Source organism: Tinamus guttatus, unplaced genomic scaffold (genome assembly GCF_059628265.1).
Source record: "Tinamus guttatus ecotype Peru unplaced genomic scaffold, ASM5962826v1 Tinamus_guttatus_pri_ptg001022l, whole genome shotgun sequence".
In the NCBI taxonomy this organism is placed as follows: Eukaryota; Metazoa; Chordata; class Aves; order Tinamiformes; family Tinamidae; genus Tinamus; species Tinamus guttatus.
In genome coordinates, this window is record NW_028289556.1 from 371367 (window position 1) to 398208 (window position 26842).

Genomic DNA, 26842 nt, shown 5'->3' on the forward strand with positions numbered 1-26842 from the left:
AGAGAGAGTGGAAGCAGCCCTCTTGAAAAGAGATTCAAAACCCCAGCATATCAGAGCTATGAAAGATGGCTCTATTTTGTTTGTAACCACCTTTAACAGTAATTCATTTTGTAATTAGAAAGATCTTAAAAATAATCTCTGCTGAAGATGCTGGCTTCTTTTGGATCAGATGTGTGAATAAAAAGCATAATACCAAAATAGAAGACACTTTCATTGTTTGGTTGTCTGTGTTTACTTTTCTTTTCCCCATCTAATTCCTGCTCTTTAATTGAGAGAGATATCTCCTTGTGAGATATATTATTATTAGCTGTATCAGGAATTCATACTACAAAGACAATTTTATAACAACTTAGCAAATGAATTGTGTGCCATGAAATCATAAGTAACACTTGCATAATGAAGTCTGAGAATTGACCTTATTAGCCCCTTCCATCAGACATGTATAAACTCTACAAATTATTGTCTAAAGACTGTTTAGGTTTGCACTTTCATTATTTATGCTCCTTTGCTGCCCAGATCTGGAGAATCAGATGCAAGGCTGCCATCCAAACATGCCACCTTGACAAATCACATTGCAGACAGGCTCAATCTTTTGATGGGAAACTCACTGCTGGATGCAGTCAGGGTATCAGAAAAGCCATGGGATTAAAGCTGACATGCTAGATTTCAGGCAGCGTCTGGACTTGTATTATCTTTTGGATAAGTTGAAATATTAAGTTCCTGACAAGAGCTGTTCATTTTTGCATCCAGATTGCTTCTCTGCAGGCTTAGAACTGTTATATTAGTGATTACTTGTCAACTTCCAAAATGCATTCTACTTCCTTTAATCTCTTAGCCATGATGGTAAGTCAGTCAGCAGTGGCTATATTCTGAGTGTTTTGCTCAAGTGCTTGATATGGCTGGTAGGTTTGGGTGAAGAACATGATGTTTCCCACTCAAAGTGTCTGCTTAAAGAACTTAACTTAAAGAACAGACGTAATTCAGTCTTCTGTATAAATGCATTTCGATATGTTTGAAATGCTTTGAAATCCTTTGGGATGGAAGTCTTCCATAAACATTCACAAACTAAAGCCAAACAAATTCCATTTAGAAATGTGAATGTTTAAACTGGAGGGCAGGTAACCACTGGAACAATGTCCCTGGGGAATTAACGGCTCTGCATCTCTTGAAATCTTTGAATCAGCTCTAGAGGACTCTTTAAACATATGCTCCAAAACATAAGCAACCAAACACTATGGGCTTGCAGCACGAAAAAAAAGCGAAAATCTCTATGGAACATGCCATGCAAAATGACCAGTAGACTACATAGACTTCAGAAAATGAGGAATCTAGGACTGTAGTGAGGCAATGACATATGATATATTCTGTATTTGTATCTGGAGTATTTGTGCCTTTAGCATCAAATTTGGACAGAAAAATATGTTTCATTCCACATTTATTTTCATTCAGTATTTTTCCTGTTAGTGTTTATTAGCCTGCAATTCTGTCAGTTCTGCATAGAATGTACATGCAGGAAGGCACTGGAGCTTTGCATTAGGGGGCAAGAGGATGAGGAAGGAGCTCCTGGCAATACCAGACAGAAGGAGGAGGTATACAGAATATAGAAAATGGGACAGACCACTTGGGAGGAGTAGAGGAGTGCTGTGGGAGTATACAGGGTTGCAACAAACAAGGCTAAGGCCTGTTGGGAATTACATCTGGTAAGAGATGTCAAGGACAAAAGGAAGGAATCCTTCAAATACATCAGTAGCAAAAGAAAGAGCGAAAAAGGAGACAAGGAGACAAAAACAGTCATTGCCAGAGGAGTTTGCTATACTGGTGTCAGTTACTATAGTCTGCGCCAAGAGCCATCAGCTGTGTGCAGCAGTTGTCCTCCATACTCACACCCCAGAGCTCACTCACAAGGAAAGCTGCTTCTGGCCCTGAAGACACCAAGACAAATGGAGAACTTACCAGCCCTATTTCCAAAGAAAAGCAAAATCTGTTATCTATCTCAAGAACTAAAGCTGAATTAAGGAGAAATGTCCAAACTAAATGTTAGAGGGCAACTAACTTCCCCGAAGGTCCAAAAGTCACAGACATCCAGTCAGCCAGGACGCTTAAAGGCCTATGAACAAGTCAAGCAAAAATACTTAATTTCCTCATCCTCAGAGAGAACCAAAATAAAGCAGCCCTAACAGAGACTAAGTTAGTCTGGAATAATGAAGGAGGTTATCAGCCCATTCAGTTTTGATCTGCATGATGTCAGCTGTTGAACCAAACTAGACCACCTATGTCTGCAGGTTACAGGGTTATTCTCTCTCTAGAGGATTTACAGCTGGCAATAGGCGAGATGTCAAAAAATCAGTATTTTAAATATTTGTGCTCCAGAATATGAGCAGGCAGCAGGTTTGTAAAAGATTTACTGCTGCAAACTCCTGAAAGAGTGTAACTCAATGCGGTAGATTGACAGTGAGAGGAGAGACTTGTCAGCACCTCCAGGATTTCAGGGCCATGACAAAAGTGTTGAAAGACAAGTGGTATGTGTCAGCAAAGACTAAGGACATTCGTACCTCAGGCAGAAGCATTACTAATCCTGGGCATGCTGTTTCAGAGGCAGAAAGAAGCTGGACTCAAAACGTTCAAAAAAATTAAATGTTTTCTTTATGAGACCAAAAATGAGTTTCCTGAGACATGGAGGGGATTGCCCTGACATAATCAATGACATGTCAGTTTGAAAGAGCCACCTGGGCCAGAATTATAAAGAGACTGCATTGAGATAGGAAGCTTTCCTTACAGTATCTTCTGAAGTCGGGTGGAGTCTGCTTTTCACTGAACTGAGTAGTATTCTTTAAAAAGCTCTTGCCTGCATTGTGCTGGTGTCTCTCTTTGCCTCTTTCTTGCAGTAGAAGCTATGATTTGATGATTTGTTGAGAAGTGCTCCTTTGGAGCAGCCTGATTTTTCTTTTTTTTTTTTCAATCCAGCCCTGGATCTGTCCTATAGATATTTTACAGTGCATTCTTCAGGGAAGAAAAAGGATAGCTCTTAAACAGACAAATGTGTTTGATTTTATACTCTCATCCAGCTTTCTAGCCCTCTGTTTTCTCTTGCAAAGAACTGTTCCGGACTGTTAATTCAGAGTCGAGAGAAGCACGTTCTTGCAGCATCCTGCCCAGCAGTGGCATGCGGGCTCAAAGACACAGCTCTACAAGCCTTGGCCTCCCTGTGCACAGCTGGGTTTGATTTGCTGTGATTTGTAGGTAGTGGGTCAACAGTGAGGTTTTTTTTTTTTTTTTTTTTTTCTATTTTGGTAATAAAGTCACTAGATTGAATGCTGTTAGTTGAAAACTGACTCCATCAGTGTTTCAGTAGGTGAAGTGTTTTAACAAGCATCCATCAGCCTCAAGGGCTATTTATTTAAGCCAGTAATTTCTGTTTTAAACAAGCAGAAAAGGATAGCAGGAGCTCTCGCTACAGCCTAAACCAAACTTCTCCTCAGCACAACCATTAGGAATTTCCTTAAAAGAAAAGAAACACATCCTGGCCCCTCGCTTGGACATTGAGTTGTTCACGGCTTGTCTAGCATGATCTTTCCGGTTCAAGTTTTATTTTTGTGCTTTGCCGTTGGCCCTATGGGGTTTGTAAAAGAAGCAGACCCAAACCTAATGTGAGATCTAGAAGCAGCAGACTGTTTTACAGTGCTAAGGAGGGAGGTGGTAGAGAGTGGTTTCCCATGCCCATGTCATCCTAACCATGTGTGGGTAAGTAAATGCTGACTATACAGTCATTCACATCCTGCCACCGCCTAAGCAAACAGTATTTATGGGTAGCCAGAATACAAACCTCCAGTGCTGCCTTTCCTTTCAGCCACGCAAGGCTGCACGCTTTAATTTATGTCTGCATATATTCAAAACATTTATTTGCATGGGGCTTAAGGGTTTGGGGAGAACTCTTTTCTTTTTGTTGTTTATTTTTGTGTTCTTTTCCAACATGTGCATTAGCAGGAAGGATAGACAACTGCAACACAGACAAGTGGCATGCAATCTGTTTAAGGATTTGAGTAATGAGCCCTTGTTATATAAACAGGGTTTTATATAAAACCTAAGCCCTTTCACAGGTGGCTAATTTACTTCCCTTCTCCACCTTGGCTGCATGGGAGTCTCCAGCCTTGGGCTCTCTTCTGACGGTGGGGCTTAAGCTCATGTATTTCTGATTCCTTAGAGGTTGCCCAAGCGAGGTTTCTGCCTGCCAGGAAAGGAAGTTAGTTAGTTTAATTTTAGCTAGCTATTAAGGGAAAATGTGGAGTAACCCTGCAGGCCAAGGCTGCGGCCTCCAGTATAGCATTTTGTGGTGCCAGGGTTGCTTTTGTCATGTAAGCGTTGTGCTTGTGCAGGAGCAGCTTCACTGACACTGTGTGCAGGAGACACTGGCCACTACAAATGTGGTGCTCTTCTTCCTCAGAAGATGTCCCTCTTTCCGGAGGAGACACTTGCTTTAGAGGGAGAGTGGAAAGAGCATGATCGAATGGAGTTTCTCCTTGGAGAGAGGCTGTGGCAGTAATGTTTTGTCAGTGCATCAGATTCGCATGGGTAACCAATTATCTGTTTGTTTTTGTGGTTATATTTGGTGGTGTTGGCAGAAATATTGTGGCAAAAATTCCACACTTTCATTCATTAATTTATGATGTCATCCATGTTCCACTTCAGTGACAGGGTATGGGGCTTCATCCTGAGTATTTCTAACAACAGATGATTTCTACTTTGTTTCCTTTTTTTTTTTTAAATAATGAGAAGCCATTTTATGTTGCGCTAACCGTGTTTCTTCCTGCACGATACTCTTGTTATACAAGTGTGATCCAAAGTACAATTCAAAAGTACTTGTGCCTCAGCCCCCATTTGCTTTCCAGAATGACAGATGGAAAATAAAATGCACTGTTTTCTCAATGGCTCCATGTAAAATTTTCCCCAAATTGTTAAATGACTGCAGATTAATTGACTGTAGCTCGCTGAAAAGTCAGGGGAGGACAAAAGTAGTTATCATAACAAGGAGAAGATTTGGAAGACTTGACTTTTTCCATCTGACGCTCGATAAACTTAGGGGTTATGTATTGAAATGCATTAGTATGAATTTTATTTCAAAATTTTAGGAAAGTTACTATGTACAACTCTTTTGGATTTGATTCCGATCAACTACAACAATTTGCTTGACAGTGAAGAGCAGTGCAGGTGAAAATGACAATAAAGCAATACCTTCTCTAGAGCGAGAAGTGTGTCAGAGCAACAGGAAAAAGACAGCTGACTGTTTCTGCCCACCTTGTTTTGCAAACAGAAGTATTTAATTTCTTTAATTTCTACCAATAAAAGCTGCATCTGGCAGTTAATAATTAACACTACTGTTAAATACACACATACGTCCAAAAAGGAGGATGACAAAAAGATTAAACCTGTGATTCCCAAGTTATTGTCTGCAGATGACATTCAGAGCTCTACAAAGCATTAGCAAATATGAGTTACCCATCTATACATAACGTCAATCGGTGTAACATCAGAAACTTTTTGAATGTTAAAGACTATATAAGAATAATCTGTGACTCGCTGCATTAAAAGCTTAAGAAAACTTCTGTGATCCCAGAAATCTGGAAGCGTTAGTGCCTGCTTCTCCTCCTGCTACAAACGGAGATGTCTGTCAGCCTATGCTGATGCATAGAATAAGCATGTGTATTTTGAACTAGTTTTTGGGCACCAAAAGGGTTCATTTAATTATTATTATTATTTTTTGATAGGATAACTTGCAAAGAAGATCACTTGGAAGCCATAGATATTTTTTTAGTAAAAACATCAATATAGTGAAGTATGATCTTCATAAAGCATATCATTATTCACCAGATTATTTTTCACTAATAATATAACAACAGTAGAGGTCGAGAAACCTGTCCCCAAAAAGACATGGAAAAGTAACTTTTTAAAATGGGAATGTCATAAAGGCCTGACTTTTTTCACTATTACCTTTACCACTTACCGTACCTGCTTAGAAGCTGAAATAAAGAGACACTAGAAAGCTCTGTGGTTAATGGCAAAAATCAGGATTCATGTATTGATAATGCTTATAGACTGGGAGAGAAGTCCAGTACATTGTAAAAGCAAGTACAAAACATCAGACCAGAAAGAAAAATCAAGACATGCAGCGGAAGAAGTGGGTGTAGTTGATCAGCAGCTGTGCTGGAAATACATAAAGTGACTATGTCAAAGTGAGAGGCTAGTGCAAGCAGAAAGGTTGCTCTGAGGGGTGTTTGCAAAACATTCAAGATTATTTTTTACATTCTTGGTGCTGTTTGGGAGTTGGAATATGTGTCTCTTGTGGAACCAAAACAGAGGGAATGCAGCCAACTCAGAGAAAGAAGGGAAGACTTAGAAAGTAAAATGTATGAGAAAAGCCAAAGGAATGATACAGAGGACAAAACAGAAGACTAAAGCCTGGACAGGGAGAGAGAAAGAGAAGGGGTCTTATTGCACACAAAAGGCAGAAGAAGAATGAACATGTGTTAGCGGTCTACCCACAAAAAAAGAAATAAGCTTTTTCTTTCTTTTCTTTTTTTTTTTAAGCTTACATTATAGTCCATATGATTTAGGTCGTAGAGTAAGAAAAAAAAATTACAGCTAAAGGTTACCTTGGAAAACTCTGCTAATAGCTTGGTTTTTGGTTTTAGGAGCAGAGTAAATATAAATGTTTGGAACGGCTTAACCATGCTTACCTTGCCACAAAGCACAGGGCTGGACTAAATGCCCTGTTGGGAATCTTTCAGCACTGTGTTTCTGGGACTGTGGTGCAACTGTTTAGAAGCACTTTTCTTCCTTAAAGAAAATAAGTAGGGGGAACAAAACTGGAAACTTGCTTTGATGTCTTTTTAAGGCTCTTTCTTTGCTTTGATTGACAACTACAGCCATATCCATAAAAAGAGAATAATTATTCTCTTGGAAATCTAGGTTGACCTGTTGTTTATAGCCATGCCAGCTTTTTTGCTTGTATCACTCAAAATGAACGTCAGAATTCTCACTGTTTTGGATACAGTAGTTTGGCAGTCTTGGGGCTTCTGTTTTGCCTGCATTCCTGTGTGTGTGCTTGTATCTGCAAGGTGTTCTTCAACTGCTATATAGGTGTTTAGAAAGCATAGGTAGAAACATCACAATAGGCTGCAAAACAACTGTTCACTTTAGAAGGGACATAGAGTTTATCTGAAAAGGGCTGGAGCACAATCAGCTGATTCCAAAAATCAATTTTGTGTTTGTTAAGAGTAAATGCATTTACTTGATTCATGCTTTTGCTATAACTCTGATGATTGTGTCTATGACTTCCTCCAAGTACATATTGGATGCTTCAAAGAGTTGCAAACTCCTTTAAGGAAGGCAGTGGGGACCTTCAGAAAAAACTGAAATTACAAGGATTGCTTCATTGCAGAGGAGACTGAGGAAAGTCACCATAGGTCTCTACATGGGAAAAAGGAATACATTTTTACTGAGCCCTATGGTGCTAGGACCAGCTGGGATGGCTTTATACTTCTACAAGAGCAATTTAGCCTAGATAATGATAATCATAATGATAAAGGAAAGCTAATGAAGAATTAAAATAGATCACCAAGCCAGGGTGCAGAATCTCAGCCACTGGAGACTTTTAAAAAATAAATTGCGAGCGCCTTGGGCGCTTTATGTAACAGATGTCTGCAGCTATTGTAATAGAGAATAAGGTCAGAGAACAGCAAAAACTTTGCTACTTCAGTTGGCTTTTGTTTCTAAGATTAATAAAGAACACATCAGACAGCAGTAGTTAAATAAATAAGCTGCATTATCTGTACAAAAAACTATATAAATACAGTTGTTGGTTTGTATTTTTTAAGAAAGGAAAGCCTCCTTCTGTATAATAGTCAGTAATTCTTATCTTTCTGAGATACTGCCAAGCCACAAATCACAGGACAGACACGTGAAATTACATTCATACTGTGCAAAAGCTACAGCGGCCTCTCTGGATCTGGTCCTTCATGTTTATCCTAGGCACAGTTAAACTGCTAATAATTCAACATGTGATCATCTGATTATGTTTTGCTATTAAACAAATGTAAATACTTCCCCATATGCCTTTTTGTTAACTACTGTACTGGAAATATCCACCACATTATTATTAACAAATTTGTCCTTCATTCTATGCATAACTATCATTTCACAAGTTAAAAATACCATCCCTCCCTCCCTCCCTCCCTCTCTCCCTCCCTCCCCCATGTTATAGTTTACAAAGCAGTCTGTACACAGTGAAACATATCCCCAGTTAAATGCAAGTGCTATTAAAAATAAGAGAAATACACTATTACCATTGATTTTAGAGGAACAAAACTCTGGGAAGATTAACCCACTCCCAAAATAGTTTTATCTGGACAGTATAATGTACACTTATTAATATTGCACTTTTTATACAAGAAATCCTAATAAATATACACAGAAGATATACTTCACATACATAGAAAGACATTCTTTTTTTTAAATAAAAGAAGTTAAACCGATGCTTAACAACACTATTTTTTGAAGACCCATTTGAAGAGTGTTCATTTTTGAATAAGCAAATTAAGGGCAGTTTAATGCCATCAACCTGACACTGACATCAAAAGAGGATGCTGAATTTCAATGCTGAAAAAGGATGACTTTCCCTGAGAAGGGGCTGCCTGGGAACAAAAAGGGTGGAACTGTCTGATGACACTGAGGCTGTCTGGGTGAAGACTCACACACAGCATGAAAAGTCATACTGTGGGAGTGATGTGTGAGTCTCATTTCTTAGATCATCTCTGCAGGGTGTTGGATGTGGGCTTAAAAATCACTTTGGGGCATTTAGTACTGAAGTACTAAATGTACTTCTGGGAGACAGAGAGAGAACAGCGAGTTTCTTAAAATCCATTGGCATCAGTCCTCTGGGACCCATTCTGTTTCTACCTAGTAGGGAGAGCCCAAACAAAACATAAACCATCTCTTTTTTACTCCTTGACCGAAAGGCTTGGCTGTCATGACAGAAAAAGTCCATATTAGCAGGAAAAAACAGTTCCTCAAATTCCTTACTGTGCCCCAGGTCTGAAAGACCCAGCCCCTGGCAAGCAGTATCGCCCCGCTCTCCACTCCAAAAGAGTGGTAGTCAGGTGTGCTGTGTTTAGCAGCTTCTCTTGCCATAAAATACCACAAACATTTTCCCGCCTGTGCTCTGTGTAGGACAGTATTTGCAGGTTTGCATTACAGCCTGCCAGTAGCAAATAATTCTTTTCTCCTGAATAAAACTTTTTTTTTTTCCTTTCTTTAAAACTATTTTATGGTGGAGCCTGCCCTTTCCCAACTCTCCCATCCCCTGACACCCAGCCCTCACTGAACTTTCTCAGATCTATTTTAAATCCATCTGCATTACACAGTAGTGTTTAACTTCCTCAGACACAAGATGCCAGGTCCTCAAAATTACTTACAGGGCCTCCCATTGAAATCATGCAAAGGCCAGGGATGAGAGGGAGAGAGAGGTATCGAAAGAAAAAAGGAATCCAAAAATAGATGCAACAAGTAGATTTATGAAGCAAAATCATATGCTTATATCCCCAAAAACTATGATAAAGGAAGTATTTGCAAACTGCACAGTTGAACGTTTATTTCAGTCTTTTTCTCCAGTACCCCAAGATCTGTCAAGCTGTTTGATTCTTTGATTCATGTTGCAGTAGTCTGGTGTGACGCTGGCTTTTGACTCAGAGCTGCTTCCCCATCCCTCTCCAGGCATGTACATGATTTCAGAGACATCTCCACTCTTCTCAGACTCATCCTGCTGGTGGCACGTGGCTCATCTACTCTTCCTGATCTACAACCATGACTGTATTTTGCTACATTCTGTCTCCCAGATTTATAGATGGGAAACTTGTCAAGTCCCTTTATAACAATGACTTTGTAAAATGTTTCTTTTTCTTTTTTTTAAGGGAAATAAATAAATAAAATGAAAAAAAAATGAATTCCATCCCCTTTGTATTTTCTTGTAAAAGTCCTTGCCACAGCAAAGCAAAGGCTTTGATCCCCTTCTTCCCCCGTTTCTTTTGCCTTCAAGCTTTTCCACAAGTCCCACAGCAACGTGACTTGAACTGGGTGAGCTGGCAGAGCTTGAGCTGCTTCACTTTCTCACAATATCTTGTGGTGTCTCTGCACTCCACTGGCAAAAGAGAAACAAAAAGAAGAAATGGGAGTGAAGCAATGAATGAAAGATTTCCTACCTGATTTCCTACCTGAGAACACTTTGCTACATGTTCAGGAGGAAAGCAAGACAACTTTGTGTCAGGAGGTCTCCCTATGAGCCTGGTCACTGCAAATACCTGGTGGGGAGCCCACGACTCCATGCAGAACAGAGCGGCCAGCCTTTGCTTACAGAACATGAGGCTCCCGCTCTGCTTCAGCCCTTCTGGCAGCTTTCCACCTACCCTCATCTGGGAGAAGCAGTCACTCCTCTGGGAAGAGTTTCATCCTCTTTCTTGACGTTTTTAAATTGAAGATTGATAGTAAATAAAACTATTTAAAAACTTGAAATTTATTTAAACAGAGTGGATCAAATGCACTTTGTCCAGTCTTGCACATTTCACAAAGATGATGCATGGGAATGCCACCCCCAGCTGACCAGATTTTGTGTTGGGCTTTTCACAAGTAAGTGCTACACCAGTATGGGTGAAGATGTTAAAATAGTTCAAAGTACTTCTGAGATTCTCCAGTATTTAAGGTCCCTAGTACTACGTAGACAACTTTTGAGTCTGCCATCTTCTCCTACTGTTGAGTTCCTGATCAGAAAACTGTTCAGTAACTCTGCAAGTCCTCACGTGTGCTGTACTTTCAGACAGTTGCACTTTTCACACTAAGGCATGAGAGTTTTTTTTTTCCCAGAGTAGTATTACGTTTCTTTCTCCTACTATCCATGTCAGCTCCTCTCTTCACTAGATGGAGGATCCTTTTATGTAGCAGGAAGCAGCAAGATCTTGTTTGGTGCATTTAAACTTCCTTGATTCCTTCCATTTTCTTTAAGGGACCTCAGCCTTTGCTCAATCTGGACCTACTGAGCCCTCATTCTGCTCTAGAGAGTGGGACCATCAGAGCAGTGCTGCCAAGGGCAGGCTGGTTCCAGGCCATGTGAAGACAGCTCTGGAGCTGTGTTGCACACTAGAGGGTAGGGCTTGTCCTTTAAAGTGGGAGCTACAGCAGATGAAGCGACAGGGATTTACACTTGGGCTGCCTGGTGTTCCCCAGGCAGATGCTGATGTGCCAGTGCTTGGTTTCAAACAAGGCACATCTGTTCTGCCCTATCTCTAGTCTATTATTAATTGCTAGTCCAATTAACTACTTGTCACCTGAAAGCAACCTCCACTCCAGGAATTCAAGGCATTGATTTGCTTACTGGGTTTAGACTTATTTCATCTTCAGCCAAAAGACAGTTTATGACTCATGCTTCTAGTTTCTATCAGTTTCACTGATGGAAAGTTAAGACTGCACCCGCTGTTTTCGTACTGTTGACTAGAGGCTGCAGTTCCAGATCTCAGAGAATACCACCCTTACCAAACAGCAATGGGCACGGGGGCTGCAGGAATGCTGCGCTTGAGATCCAGGCTCTGCGCATCACCTGGCCGATGGCTCCTAGCAGGGCCAGGACAGCACTTCCCCGAGGCAGCTCCGCTCCCTCCCAGCCCTCTCCCAGGAACGTACTGTTTTCGCAGGGCGCGATGTTGCAGCGCTGCCAGTTTGCAGGCCGGGGTCTCCAGGAGCAGTAGTGCTCCAGCACGGGCTTGTTGGTGTGGATGTGCACGCACTCCACGCGCCGCGACTGGAAGCCGTAATTCCCACATGTTGCCGTGCACACCGTCCACAGGCTGACCCGCCAGTGCACGCCGCACACCTCGGTCCAGCAGTTCTGTGTGCTTAGGGGCCTGCAAGCAGAGAGGGAAGAGTGGTTCGGGATCATGCAAGCACATGCAACCTGGTGTGGCCAACACGTAAGCTCTGGGCACTGAAAGCCTTGCATAACCGAAGAGGAGCACCACGTCTTCACTGGCTCCAAGCTGAGGAAATTTCAGTTTTATTAGGGAACTCGAGGACCAAATCCTCCACTGGTGTAAACTGGTACAGATCTAGTGGAGTAACGTTACCATCTGAAACACTTGAGGAGCTGGCCCAAACAAGTGCTCAGCTATCATATGCTGCCAACGGTCCACTGAAGAGGTATGGGTGAAGCAGGCCAGCAAACCCAGCATAGCTCTGTTACTTCTTTAGGCTTGACAAACAGGGGGAAGAAGAACTGATAGTCAGAAATCCTCCTTTTTCCTCCAACGGTCTCAGAAAAGACACACAAGTCATACTTGGTTCCAACTTAAATGCCTCAGAGATAATGAAAAAATATGATTGAATATAATGAAAAAAGACTATCATATTAATTTCTAGTCATGATTAGAGTAAGTGTATAAGTCTCATATAAAATACCTATATATTTTTATAACATTAACAAAGGAATTTATTTGCAGGAAGAAGCATGTTACACAGTTCCCTTCTTTTTATAACTACAATCTTTGTTTAAATGAGTGGTAATGAGACTGGCAGCCTTTAAGATGGTGTTTGACATCACTAGAAGAATTTCTAGTTGTTGGTCCATTTTCATTCTGTCACTTGTATGAATGTATACTGAAAATCTGAGCCTACATTTGGTGAGATTTATACCGCGAAAGTAGCCATGCAGCACGGCTTCTTTGTTACACAGAAAAAACCCAAAGATATCAAGTAGCTTTGTCCATTCAAAATATCTGCAAAGTATTGTGGTTTACAGTCGTAAGGGATTTATCTCCTACCTTGGCAAGGCACTGCACTGATCAGAGGACACCAAAATCCCATCTTTGGTCTGGCAAAATATCTGTCTGTGTTGTACAGACAGTCGAGGTCCAATGCAAGGCCCATTACACTACGAACACAGAAGAAAAGTACTTAGAGGGAAAAGAAGAAAAGATATATTCTCTTTTTTAAGATGGCTGATGAAGCAAAAAGTACACTGCTGTGCAATAATCATGAAATTTTCAAGTACTTCCTGCAGCTCTGTGGGCTTTGGAGGCTGTACACAACCATATTGTGTCCTACCTGACCCTTCTCCATTAGTATTGAAATTACATTTCTGTAATAGCTCTGCAGATTCTGTAACAGCTGTTTAGATTTATTCCCTTCTCCTCTTCAATAGTTCAACCTTAAATATATCTGCTGGAGCAAACCAAAAAATGCTCCCATATCATTAGCCAAGATTCCAGGCTCCATACAGGAAATCTCAATAAGTTCCTTTTACTATGCATATTGCACCTTGTGCTATCATAATTCCTGATCGAATAGTTGACAACCAAGAACATATTTAACCAATAACCAATATTATCCTTGGTTTAATAATTTTAAAAATTGCAGGACAATAAATGTAAGCAGCATATGACAAACATAATAGATCTGCAAGCTTCTCCCAATACTGAGGTTATCCTAACATATGCAAGTATGTTTGCTGTTAAACTTTCCGCTCCTCTGCTTAGATTAAGTAATAATTAAAAGAAGGTATATAGCATGTGACTCTGTGTGTGTGTGTTTTTCTTTTTAATTAAAAACCTGTAGAAAACTGGTGTTAATTATATGGAAAAGAAGGGAAAGGAAAGGGATTAATTATAGAAGGTGGAGAGGAGATCATCTGTTTATTTTGTTCCCTTGGAAAGTTAATCAGTGAACTTGTGCAATATAGACCTATGGCACTTCTTAGCATGCCATTGATACCCTGCCAGCGATCTGTTCCTAACTGTAGTTTGATAATGTTATTGTGATTTGGAGGCTGAGCTGCATAGGCTCACATGAGACTTGATTTTTTAAAACCCAAGTAGAAGAAATATTTTATTATTATAATTCACAAATGTCAGGTTCAACAAACGGATTCAGACCACTTTGATCATCTTAGCCAGGCATTGCTGTCATTGGGAACTATAAAACCTACAAAGATCTACAAAGCAGGACTGAGGCTTTTTGAGAGGATAACCAGTGCCTACCTGGAACTCCAAAGTGAATAAAAATAGGGCAATGTGCTTCTTTCATCCAAAGAACTGTTCTATGCTTTACTCACAAAAGTAATATGATAACTCTATCTTTGAAAGAGAAATTTCCAAAATACAGAGGCAAGAGCTTTAGATGATGTTTCCAACACCAGTTGGCTTTTAGCTTTCTATTCTGCATTTTGTCATACAAATCAAGAATGCTCCTATTTTAAGTGGCAACATCAGTCACCTTGTAAAACTGGATTGCTGCAGTACCTATCACAACCACCAGTCCAACCACAATCGAAACACACTAACCAAGTGGTAAAAGGAATAATTGATTTAGGAGAAGAGTATTACAGAGGTAACCTGTCACCTGTTACTGCAATGAGAAGCTGAAAGAATAAAGCTTTCCAGCAAGGATAATACAATGCTCTGCAGTGTACCTTCTTTCTCTTCTAAGGAATACACAGGAACTTCAGTACCAAGGATGAGTAGTACAGGAAATATGAGTTAGACAGAGGTGAGGAAACTACCTGCCCCTTCAAAATCCTGTACATCACAAAGTAAATATATCAGGGTGCAAAATTACACCTCTCATCTCCCATCCTGTACTACAAGGTTTCTCATGTCATTGGACTGCCTGCTTGCTCCTTACCTGACCCCAAGAGGAGGCCACCCACTCAACACAGGGCTGCCTGTTGCAGTTTTGAGTATCCACAGGATGTTTGGATCCCTGGGCACAAGCATCATTTGACATTGGGACAGAATTGCCTTTAGCTGTGAGTCGCTGACATGTCACTCGTCGAGTCTGGATGCCCCCACCACAACTCCGTGTGCAAGAAGACCATGATGTTACCATCCATCTGTTGGAGAAAGCCAAAGCAGTCAGGGAGCAGAAACACACTTTAAATGCAACAACTGCAGGAACATCACTGTCAACAGAACTTCAGAGACTGGACTAAAAAAGCCAACCATGACTTGGTTCATTTTGGACGCAATCCTAGAGGATGATGAGCGCCTCTTCCTCCCACCATAATCACTTAAAATTGATGCAGGGGAAGAAAGAACATTTTTCATTTAAGAGACTCTTTCAAGGTTCTTTGGATTTAGAGTTTATTTTATTTTATTTTATTTTATTTTAAGCTTGCTAAATAGTTCTAGCTCAGACACTAGGGCATGGCAGCTTATACAGCACTGTGCCATAGAGTCCACAGCCACAGGCTGCATTCACAGCTCCAGCAAAGACCAGCTTTTGTCTAATCCTTCCTGGGGAATCCTTTCCTTGTAGAGACACTGGAGTAGCCCATAATCCACTTTGAACTTGCTGTTGAGAGCTTACTGCCTTCCCTAGCTCATTATGATATCTCCTTGACAGAAAAGCCTAAAGGTTGCTCAGGGATGGGGTTGGTGCACTGTTAGTGCAGAACAGAGGACAGTTTTTTTCCTTTCCTCTCGAGCTGGATAGTGCAATCAACAGTTGAGGCTGACACTTGCATCGATACATGATAGGGTTAAAAAAAAACCCACAAAGATTCCAACAAGTTAAAAAGCTGTAACAACAGAAAATGATAGCCCGAGTTCCTAAATTTACCAAGAGTGACAACAGACTTCGTATGTTTAAGGATCATTAGCCTTCTTCCCTTGTATAAAGAAAACAGTCAGGATCTCTTGCTACAATATGCTACGACTTATTGCTGCTAAGCTTCTCTGTGAAAGAAGCAAATCCCTTGAGAACCACCATCTGTGACTGTATTCATACACACAGGCTGTCAGCAGCAGTGAGGCCTGACAGTGCAAAATTTAGGTCTGCGCATGGGAAGGAGCCAATATGCTCCTGAGAGAAAGCCCTTTCCAACACAGTGGTGAAACATTCATACAGCTGAGTTTGACTAAGAGATATTTGTAGGAATAGGAGAAAGGCAAGTGATTAGTAGTTTCCTGAAGAAATTTATGGTCAAGCAGCTTGCTTCATTAAGTTTCACCGCTCTGCAGGATTTGTGAAAATAATGCCTCTCATGTCCCTGCAGCAGTTATAACTACTTACAAAAGAGGCTATAAGTATTCTCAGTCTCATGAAGAGGTATGCACAATCAGTAGTGTTCTGCAGATGATTAACTCCCATGATCATAGAAACATCTATGTTAACAAACACACTCCTGACATGAAAAGTAAAAATACTTTTTTATGTTACTTTTTTCATGAAATTTTCATGAAATTTATCTACCCATTGTCAACAGCTCTGCTCTGCCTTTCAATTAACTTTTATTTCCAAGCATACACCTCAGCAGTTTCTCAGTAGCTGAGAGAGGGTTATGGGTTGCATTACAGTTCAGGAAAGGCATAAAAAGACATAAATCATTCCCATGGAAATTCTGCCATCTCCACGTCAAACTAGTGTTAATGAGCACATTTCATATTTCATTCACTCAGCTGGCAACTCAGAAAATATATGCTTGAAAAGACAGTCAGGGGTATAATACTGAAGGTAATTAAGCTGAACCTTGCCTTATACCCAAGACACAGCAGGAGTGGTAAATCTGGCTTCTTTATTCTCAACAGTTTGCTTAGAACCACTACTCACGCCAGATTAGATCCTGTTTCTTTAATATAGTGGTACAACTCCAAATCTGCTCTGCTTGCATGAGAGAAGTTGCACTAAATTTCTGCTGAGATCCTGATCATTTTGCAAATGCCTACATACTGAGCCAAAGTGTATGCACAAAGAAAATAGACTGCAGAGGGACAAAGCAGCAAAAAAAAAGCAATATGGAAAGCTCTTAAATACATCTCAGCCGAGGAGCCACCGAATCACAGAACTACAGCATATTTGATATGGAATAGTACAGCACTACACAAAGTATCTGTAGAGATGCCTAGGTCAAAGCCTCTTCTGCAACAAGGTGTGCCAAGGAGGAAAGCATTGTGACTGGGAAGGGAGGGAGGAAGGAGGAAAGGGAGAGGAAGGAAGAGAGGGAGGGAGGGAGGGAGGAAGGACGGAAGGAAGGAAGGAAGGAAGGAAGGAAGGAAGGAAGAGAGGGAGGGAGGGAGGGAGGAAGGACGGAAGGACGGAAGGAAGGAAGGAAGGAAGGAAGGAAGGAAGGAAGGAAGGAAGGAAGGAAGGAAGGAAGGAAGGAAGGAAGGAAGGAAGGAAGGAAGGAAGGAAGGAAGGAAGGAAGGAAAGAAATATACCTTAGTGTAGTCCTGCAGGCTGTTGTGGCACAACTGTATTTAACTGAAAGATAGCTTTAACTTATGATAGCAGGATACAATCCCCAGAAAACTGCAAGCTAGCAAATTGTAGGAGGAGGCAGAGCTCAGCTTGACCTCCTTCATGCACACTGGATCCAGGGACAGATGCACCTGGGAAAGCTCAACTCGACTAAGTGTTTGGGGCTATACATGGAGATGGTATCTTGCAAGGCTGCTGTCTCTTGGATCTGAAAAGTTGTGGCGCCTGAGTAGAATCTGGGGTCAGGTTTTGCTTTGAGTCAAGTTATTAATCTATGTTTTTTCAATGAGTGGTATCAGTTGGCATGGAAACACAATATTGATGTGCTATATTTTTATACTGTATTTTGACTAAATGTGAAACAAAGCTGAAAGTCAATATTCAAATGCACTAGCCTGCCTGAAAGATTTTGGCTCTTGGTTCAGATTTGAAATTTGTAGCTGACTTAGACTTACTACACCTTTTTGTTTTCTTAAAAAGGAGTCATCACATTTTTAACATACAGAGCTCAAAGGAAAATGGTGCTAGTCTAAGACATGTCTTTTTTGAGTGATTGACAGAGGCTCTATGTAGTCTGCCATCTACCTTATTGTTCCTAACCAGAGTCAGCTACTGTGATGACTTGTTCCCTATGGCCCAGACTATTACAACTGCGGGTGAATTTCCTCTGCTCATTTTGCAATCATTTCCACTGTTTGTGTATTAAAGTTACACGAAGAAAATCAGGTCAGTGGTTGCTCTCCAGTGAGAAATTTACCTATATGGGCCTGAAAGTCTGCTAGTACTTACTAGTAGGAGGAGGATATCAATTTCTCTTACTTCCCAATTTCAATTTACAGTAATATATGAAGGCTCCAACTAGGATGACACCTTTCCTTTCAGGAAGTAAAACAATAAGCAGAAGGTACTGTCACTCCTCCAAGTAATTCAAACTCATGGTGAAGATAACCACAGTTTAAACACCTAGTGAGGTTTGAAATAGAGACAAAAATTGAGTTTCCTACATCACCATAAAAGTTGAAAAGTATTCTTGGCTATCATCAACACTATTTGGGAAGAACTGAAAAATACTATTACGTTGTGAACTTTGCTAATGAAGTTCCTCTGTGCTCTTAATTATTGAAGAAGGAGACACAGTTTCTGTGATATACTATGTACATATTCTAAAAATCTCAATACAAACCCTGATTCCTCTAGGTTTAGCATCCATAAACTTCCTTTTACTCATGATTTTTCCCCAAAGGACAGTAGAGAGGCTGTGATAGCATGCTGTTCAGAACAAAGAAATGCTGACAGCACCTTAAAGGCACGTATGACATCTGAACGTATGGACAAACCGTGAAGGGCAGTCTCTCCTGTTACAGGGGATGGGTTGCAGGACTGGCTGGGGCTTCTCCTTGCAGTGCGATGCGTTGACTTCGGTCCCGTCCAGCAAGCACCTCAGCTGGGGCAGCTGCACCCCTCTGTGGCCGCAGGACGCCGAACAAGCCGTCAGCTTGTCCGCTGACCAGTGGTACTCTGCCAGAAAGCAAAGGAGAGTCCTGTTAGCAGATAATAACAGTCAGCACTAAAAGACATTAAGTATCTGCACTCAGTGACCCAGGTGCAGAGGAAGAGTTTATCCCTAAAAGGCACCAAGTGGGAGACAAAGAACGAATGAAATTACTACTTACTTAAGCCTTTGACTGTCTTTGGTATAATAAACCCCATTCTTTGGGGCTAAGGAGAGTCAGAGAAGGGGAGTAAATGACACGGTAGAGCCATTAAGGCATTACACAGTGATGCAGGGTGTTGCAAATCTCTGCATTTATACACATTTAATTGGGTAATACACTGAGTGTATCTACCACACCATTGTGAGTGTGAGGCTGTCAGATATTATGGCAATGGCAAGCATGAAATCTCCTGGGATGCTGCCGAAAACAGCCTTGTGTTGATACGTGTTTCACACCTATCTCTAATGGAAAAGACTCGTAGCACTTATGTGAAAATAACTGCCTTTCCAAACACTTCTGAAAAAATATAACAATGGGAATTTTGGAGTGACACAAGAAGTGAGAGTCATTAAAAGTAATATAGGAATGATTTTACAAGATATGAAGGTCTTCATACTATTTATTTTTCTTACAGTAGCTTTAGTGCTAAGCGATTTCTCTTATCATAGTTAGTCAGGTATTTCCATTTGGCCTATGAAAAAGAAGGCATTATTAGTCCTTGCAGTATTACATGCTTTCATTTCTTTGCAAAAGGTCACCAGATCCCATAATACAGTCTCTAAATATCTCCAAAGGCATGTTCTGAGTGCTGTATCCTCAAACTGAACAAAAGAAAAACATGTTTAATGAGGTTATTTCATTCTAACATTTAAAGGTGTGCCTCTAAATCATATATTTAAAAAATACAATGTATCACATTTTCACAGCAATAATCCATGGGACTCATTGATAACCATTCTGATTTTTAAAGGGGTGTGACTTACTGGAGGTATAGTTAACTGCAGTTACCAGTAGTTACTAGCAGTAACTTACATCAGTGTGTTTCTCACCTAGTATATCGCATGGGTAATTCAACTTCAAAGTAAATAGGGTAGTTGCAACACATTTAAAATTTTATTGGAAAAAATAAGGAAAGCTACATCTGCTCTCTACTTGACCCTTGACAATTACAGCAATGAAAACTCCATGTTCTGTTCCAACCCATCTCTCCTGCTCTATTCTGTAGCTTTATCATTGGTACATACTTTCAATTCGGCTTCCGAGGTAAAGACAACAAAGTAATGGCATCTTTTTCAAAGGAATGGTTTTCAAGACAGAAGAGAATATGAAATAGTGATTTATGAAAACTAAGGGAAGGACTGCTGTTTTGTGGGGTTTGATCTATGACACTCTTGTCTTCAAGTTTCTGGTTGACTCTATATAGATAGGTGCAGCTTGAATCAGTTAAGTGCTGTATGCTCAGCAGACCAGAAATATCACATGTAATTCTAGGAAAGTAAAAACCAAAACACTCCAAATTACTCAGTAGACTTGCAAGTCTGTCTGGATCAGTAGAACACTATAACACCCACTTGCTACTGTGTGTCACAGTAACAGCTTCAGAGCTGGGAAATCTGGAACAATAAAGTCAGCTCAAGGAAGGCCATGCCAGGAGCTCTGAAGAACAGCAAGACAAAAGGTAGAAAGTTACCTTGTATTGCCAGGGAGGTCTTCTGTGTGAGTGAGCCAGCCTCATTCTCCGCAAGGCAACTGAATTCACCTTCCAGGGCATCACTGATGTTGAGTACCTGAAGAATGTGACCTGCTGCCAGGATGTGATGCTGCACATTCAGAGGCTCACCAGCAAAAAGCCAGGTGATGTTTGGAGTTGGGTGACCATCCACAGCACAGCCTAAAAAATTGGGTCATGAAATAAAGCTGCTGAGTGTGCGGTTAATGTATTTAATGCAAAATTAAATGATCTGAAAAAATCAAAAAAAATACTTCCATACAATTTTACTTCCTTTTTTTTTTTTTCATAATCAAAGTTATAAATACTGTGGTAGTGGGTACCTTCTTAACAGCTGAAAGAAAAACCTAATAGCCACAATATTAGTCACATAAAAATCTCAGATCACCTGAGGTCAGCAGTAGTCAGGACTCTATTGAGTAGGGAAATATACATTTCATTCTTAAAGATGTATCTAGGCCTTGCTGAAATGTGTATCACCATAAGAAAGAAACTAGCATTCTCACTTATCTATCCTGAAGGCTGAACTGGCTTGTTTCCAAAACACAGCCCAGACCAAACCCTGAAACAGACACATTGTTTGCAAAGTTTCAGGGACAAAAGAGAGATGTAGAATTGAGGGCTCTTGCCACCCTTCCTTTGTCTTCTGTTGCTCCTCTAAACACACACCAGGAATCCGGCTGTTGTAGCATTTTCTTGTCTCTTTTGTCACCTCTCATACCTCAATGGGTGATCCAACTAGGTTCAGTTACACTCTTTCTGTAGCAAAATATACTGCTTTGCACAAAAGAATTGAAGTTTTCTTGGTCAGGTAAATAAAAGGGTTTGTATAGGATGAAGAAGTGACCTCTGCTATATTCCAGGCACAGTGGACACCCCATCTGCAGCTTGTGAGTGCAAATCCTTGGCCATTCACAACATTGTAGCTCCAGTGGGCTCAGCACTGTCCCCTGCCATGGGCAAACCCTTCTGGGATCCAAAGCAGGAAGCCGCAGTAGGCTGGATAAAACTGCACTTGAGGGTTGGTTCATGCCATATAAAGAGCACACTGCTGCCACAGGACTGACTCCCAGGTGGAGGGTCCAGGTGGAGGCATACTAGATTGTGCAATCACAGCCATTGTGTTTCACTGGGAAAGCAAACATACAAACAGACAATAAACCCACAGACAACACAGCCAAACCTTAAAGAAAAAAAAAAAGAAAGAGGAAAATGAGCAAACACACACTATTCACAGCACTCCCTCTTTTTCCCTTGTCCCCTTCTATTTATACAGCCAAAGAACCTTTGTTATTTGCTGTAATATCCTTGGCAAAGTCTAACACAGATTTACTCTTGGCCGTTGTCTCCCTATCTGTACACTTCCTGATCACAAAAAACAGCTTTCTTTGCTGAAAGAGAGACACAGAATCAGACTTTTTGTTTGCCATTGTTTTAAGCTCTGTATTTATTCTGTTACGCTTCATTTTACATTATTCCTCCCGTTCTTTTGTAAGAACAAGTATTATATCTTTTGTAAGAACAAGAAGTATTTTTCCTACTCTTTTTCTTAGAAACCACTCATCCAGACTTCAAAAGACAGTCATTCTCAGGTAAATGAATGACATGAAAGATTTCAGTATAACTGATTTAAGGGTACCAAAGTTAAAAGAAATCAAAAACAAAGTAATATAACAATAAATGAATAAACTTAAGAATAAGTAGCTATGTGACTTTTGAACATAGTACTCTATATAGCCATGACAACTGAAAATCACATGCTGCAAATTCAGTTTTATGATTTGTATTTGTAAAACAGGCTGCACAAACAAAATAAAGAAAGTAGAAAGGTCAGTTTTATGTTAAAGGAACTGACGCTAACTTCTGCACGCAGCTAATCCCAGTTTGCACCCTCTTTTTAATGTTTTATTGCCAAGAAAATCAATACAGTCCTCCCATTACTGACTATTTTGCTTGCCATATATATTATTCCTTCACTCAAAGTGTATATGTAAATATTAACAAAGGAACAGCTAGTAATCAATAATACGAAGGAAAAAAGAATCAATCCCCTTTTCCCTTGGTATGTGCTACTAATGAGTCATTACTACTTTTTTCATATTTAACAATAAAACCTTACTGACTCGTATGTAACAGATACTCTTCATCTGTGCATGTAGAATGAGATCAACCACATTTCACAAATGACATTTTCTACACATTTTCCATGGTATAAATACCGAAGCTATGGGATAACGTATTATGCATATTTGATGAGAACCAGAGCACAATAAAAAAGTATGCATTGTCCTCCCACAAGTATGTTCCAAAAATATCCCTGTATTATCTGCCAGGAATAACTTTAATACCATTAATGTAGATTACCAACACTTATTCTCTATTTCCTCTCGTCTCTGTGGACAGTTACTACTTTATCCTTCCAAAACTTAACACCTGCCCCTAGCATGCAATAAACATTCTGAAAACAAACAAACAAAAGAAGGCCTTCCTATAAAACAGGTAAGTAGAGAGTAAGTATATCAGTAAGAGTATGGGGAGGCAGGAAAGGAACACTGTTTGGGCTCTGAGTAGTAGGCATCTGCTGTAGGAGTAGATATCTGAGTAGTGAAGGTCCTGGCATGAGATGGCCTGTCTCGATCAGTCCTTCTTAACTACTGAAGGAAAATACTGCCTTAAGCTCCTGTTCCAGGTTGGCTGTGACTCTGAACTGATTCAAGGCCAAGATGAGCCACAGATGTGTAAAAAATGGCTATAAAAAATCTAGTATAAATTACACTTTTTGGTAGGAAAAATGTTATAATTTTTAAGCATAACAGGGACGTATTTGGAGGTGAAAGGGCAAAGTTTTACAACAGTTCTACAACACTACTTGAGAAGACAGAATAAATTCATACTATAAGCCAAATTAAACTCTCCATTAGTCATGTGCAACATTCACTGTGTAACTGTAACTGTAGAAAGGCTTTGGGATAAAGCTAAGAAAACTAAATACATAGTCTACATAACTCTTCTTTCTCACTTGAAGAGTTGAAGGACAGAATCAAAAAGGTATTAATGATACTAATTAGATAATTCCTTTCAATAGTCTGCTACCTCAAATCAGCAGAAAGGTATGATAAGCAACAATGAAAGCCTCAAATAAAATAAAAAAGCATTAAACATAATTTGCAATAAAAAGGCAAAAAAAAGCCTTTAAATAAGTTACTTAAGAAGATTCTTATAGATTCTTCTTACGCATTTAAATTCGTCTAACAAATAGCTTCGTATTCTACTTATTGAGTTGCTGATCAACCAAATATCTTTCTAATACTTATTAAAAAGGAACCCAGAGTGAAGAGTTCGGTTCCAGATGATGAGCTTTCCTTGAAAATTCTTTAAATGAAATAAGTTTTATAGTCTGAGCTCAAAAGAATTTGCTTTCTTCAGCCCCAGTTCAGGTAACTTTCTCAACACAGTTCAGTTGTTGCTCAGGGGGAAGTAATCTCACCTTTTCCACTCTGCCAGCAGTTAAAAGAGGCACCTGATGGGACAATTCTTACCTAAGGTCAAGCCACAAGCTAGTAGAGTTGAGCTGGCAACCAAACCCTTGTCCCTTTGTCTTAGTCTAACACTTCAATCTTTGAGAAGTATTTCCTATTTTAGAGATAGGTTCGGGATGGAAAGCCAGGATATGTACACATGGCATGCAGTTTGGACACACTGGTATTAATGTTCACCTCCATTCTGCACCTGCTAGTGCAGTTTTATACAAACCACTGCTATTCATCAGTAATCAGTCCATGCAATAGACAGACATATGCACTATGTAACTTCAGAATACTTTAAATCAACTAGAACAGTCTGACTTGTATGATGATAAGCACATCAGCTGATTAGTGACTGTGTGTTTCAGGGCATCACAAAGTGTAGTAACTGTAGTTTGTTCACCAAAATCTTGATTGAACTTGCTAATTCAAAGGCCCATTTCCCTGTCCCTGTAGCCCACAAACACTTAACCAAATGTAAAACTAGGAGATGGAAGACAATTGCCAACATTCTGCCACACTGGTATTTTAGAAGAGGAAGGGAGTGATTTAGAAGTGGAATTAGTAGCTAAATTAAAAGTGAAAGCAGCAAGAGTGAAAAAAAGGAAGAAAAAAAAAGAAGAAAAAAACAAACAGTTCTATGATTCTATACTGAACTCTGTACCAAAGTGCACATTAAGTTTCACCAAAGTGAAACATTACAAGACACCTTGTTAAAGCAATAAAGATAATGCAGCAACAGTATACAAAACCTGACAGCATTTTCAGCATAATCTCCACGCTCAAAGAATTAAAGAATCCTTTTAAAATAGAAATAAACTCAACGATCAGATGAGATCCTGGTAATTTGCTTTAAAAAAATCGGAAAGTAGCCACAGACCAATTTTAAATGAAAATCAATTCAATTTATGTAAATCTATTTTTGCTGTATTTCCTGGATTTACACTATGTTAATGAGATCAGACTGACAAATAGAAATGGTTTATCCATTTCCTGTTATGCCTATTTTTTTTCTTCAGGTAATTGAAATGAGAAATGCATGTTAAACATAAAGGAGGTAGCTTTGATTATTACTACCTTAATATGTCCAATGTACTAGTAAAAAAGACAGTTTTTTATCAAACTGAACTAAGTTCAAATAGAATTATGTCTTAAGTCTTTAAATCATTATGTAAAACCTGTTTTGCTAAAGTGGCAAAACTAATAGACAGATCCTTATTGCTTTAGTCAAACTGGAAAGAACCTTTGATGTAGTAAGAGGGTAAATTTTAGCAGAGTTAACTCATAAAGTTATGCAAGATACTTAACCTCTAACTTCTTTTGTACACTGGATAACATACTTTAAATGGCACTGTGATCCCTGAAACCTCCAAAAGAAAGAAGTAGTGTAAAGTATAACCTCTTTCTTAATGATAATTTAAATGAGGCCAATGAATATGAACTTATATTGCACAAGGAGTTATGTATATAGGAATTCTTGAAAGAGGAAAATTCAGCTGAACAGCTGAAAGGACAGTACTTTTTTTTTTCTTTAATGATATTTTAAATAACTATCTATCTATGGCTCCAAAGGAGTAGTTTATTATATTAAATACGACATGGTTTTTAAACAATTCTCAGAACACTTAAACCAGTTACCAAATGCCACACATGTTGTTGCTATTAGATATCATTTACATAGCACCGTAAATTTACATCATGTTCAACAAACACTGAGTTAGGCCGATTCCCTGCCCCACAGAGGCTGTAAAAATGTTCCCAAATATACAGCCACACGGTGGGCCCATTAAGAAAACAAGAGGGTTTTCAAGCTGTAATAGTAACACTGCTCTTAAAAATGGCACTGATTTGGGGAATTCTGACACACCGAGAACCCTCTACTACAAGGACTTGTTGGAAAAGAGTTATCAATGGCTAAGTCATGAAACCTCAGCCTAAAAGAATGGCTACAGTATGCTGGAATGCCTCCTCAGCTAACCCTATGCAATGAATGGCAAAGGTTTAACAGCAGTGTCCTTCAGTGTCAACCCCTGCTTCACCTCCTCTACAGCTCCAGAAGAACTGTAGAAATAAATCTTCGAGGGAAAAATGCCCAAGAGACATGTTGAACAATCACTGCGGGACACTGTGGCTCAAGCAGCTCAGCAGTAAGGCGCAGGAAGAGCTTGCACACCCTATGACTGCCAGCCCAGGCAGCCAAGTGTAGATGCACAGAAGGAACATTCTTGGTCTTAAAAAAGTACACTCTGTCACCTAACTCATTTGTTTTTAGTTATTGGCAGTATCTTCTACAGATAGGCAAATGCATAGTATTTAAAGGATGTATAGTCTAGAAAACTATAGTACGGAAAAATGAAAATTCAGAGTATTAAGCTGGTGATAAAAGAAGGTTCCTTATGAACAAGATGAAGAATATTCTAACTATATGGTCCCAGTACCAGAAGAACAGATCAAATCAGTATCCTTCAGTACCTTCATTATCCTAATTTACCTTCTAAGAGGTAAAGAACTGCTACCACCGCTCTATGGAAACACAAAAGCACAGCTTAGGCAGATTCCTAGAAGGACCAAGAAGTCTGTGAGATAAAAGGCAATGGAAACCAAATCCCAAATGATTTACTCGAGTATTCTCATATATTGACACCTCTTCAGATTCCCAATAATAAGCATTGTATTTCAGGAGTTGCATTACTGTCATTTCATCAGAAGAATAAAAACAGAATAAAGGTCAAGAATTTACATGGTGATGGCCTCTTCTATTTTTGAATAGCTCTATGCCAGTAGAACACATGCATGCCATTTCTTTC

General features: G+C 39.7%; 1 protein-coding gene across 1 annotated transcript in view; it reads right to left on the minus strand.

Moving 5' to 3' along the window:
- Positions 1-9546: 9546 nt before the first annotated feature.
- Positions 9547-26842, minus strand: part of ADAMTSL1 (ADAMTS like 1) — a gene marked incomplete at its 5' end in the record, with an annotated part of 75853 nt that continues 58557 nt past the window's right edge. Inside the window, 6 exons of the mRNA XM_088538346.1 lie at positions 9547-10189; positions 11722-11942; positions 12855-12964; positions 14713-14920; positions 18624-18804; positions 20473-20673. Of these exons, the coding sequence (XP_088394472.1) occupies positions 10083-10189; positions 11722-11942; positions 12855-12964; positions 14713-14920; positions 18624-18804; positions 20473-20673 (1028 nt within the window). The remainder of the gene's footprint in view (positions 10190-11721; positions 11943-12854; positions 12965-14712; positions 14921-18623; positions 18805-20472; positions 20674-26842) is intronic.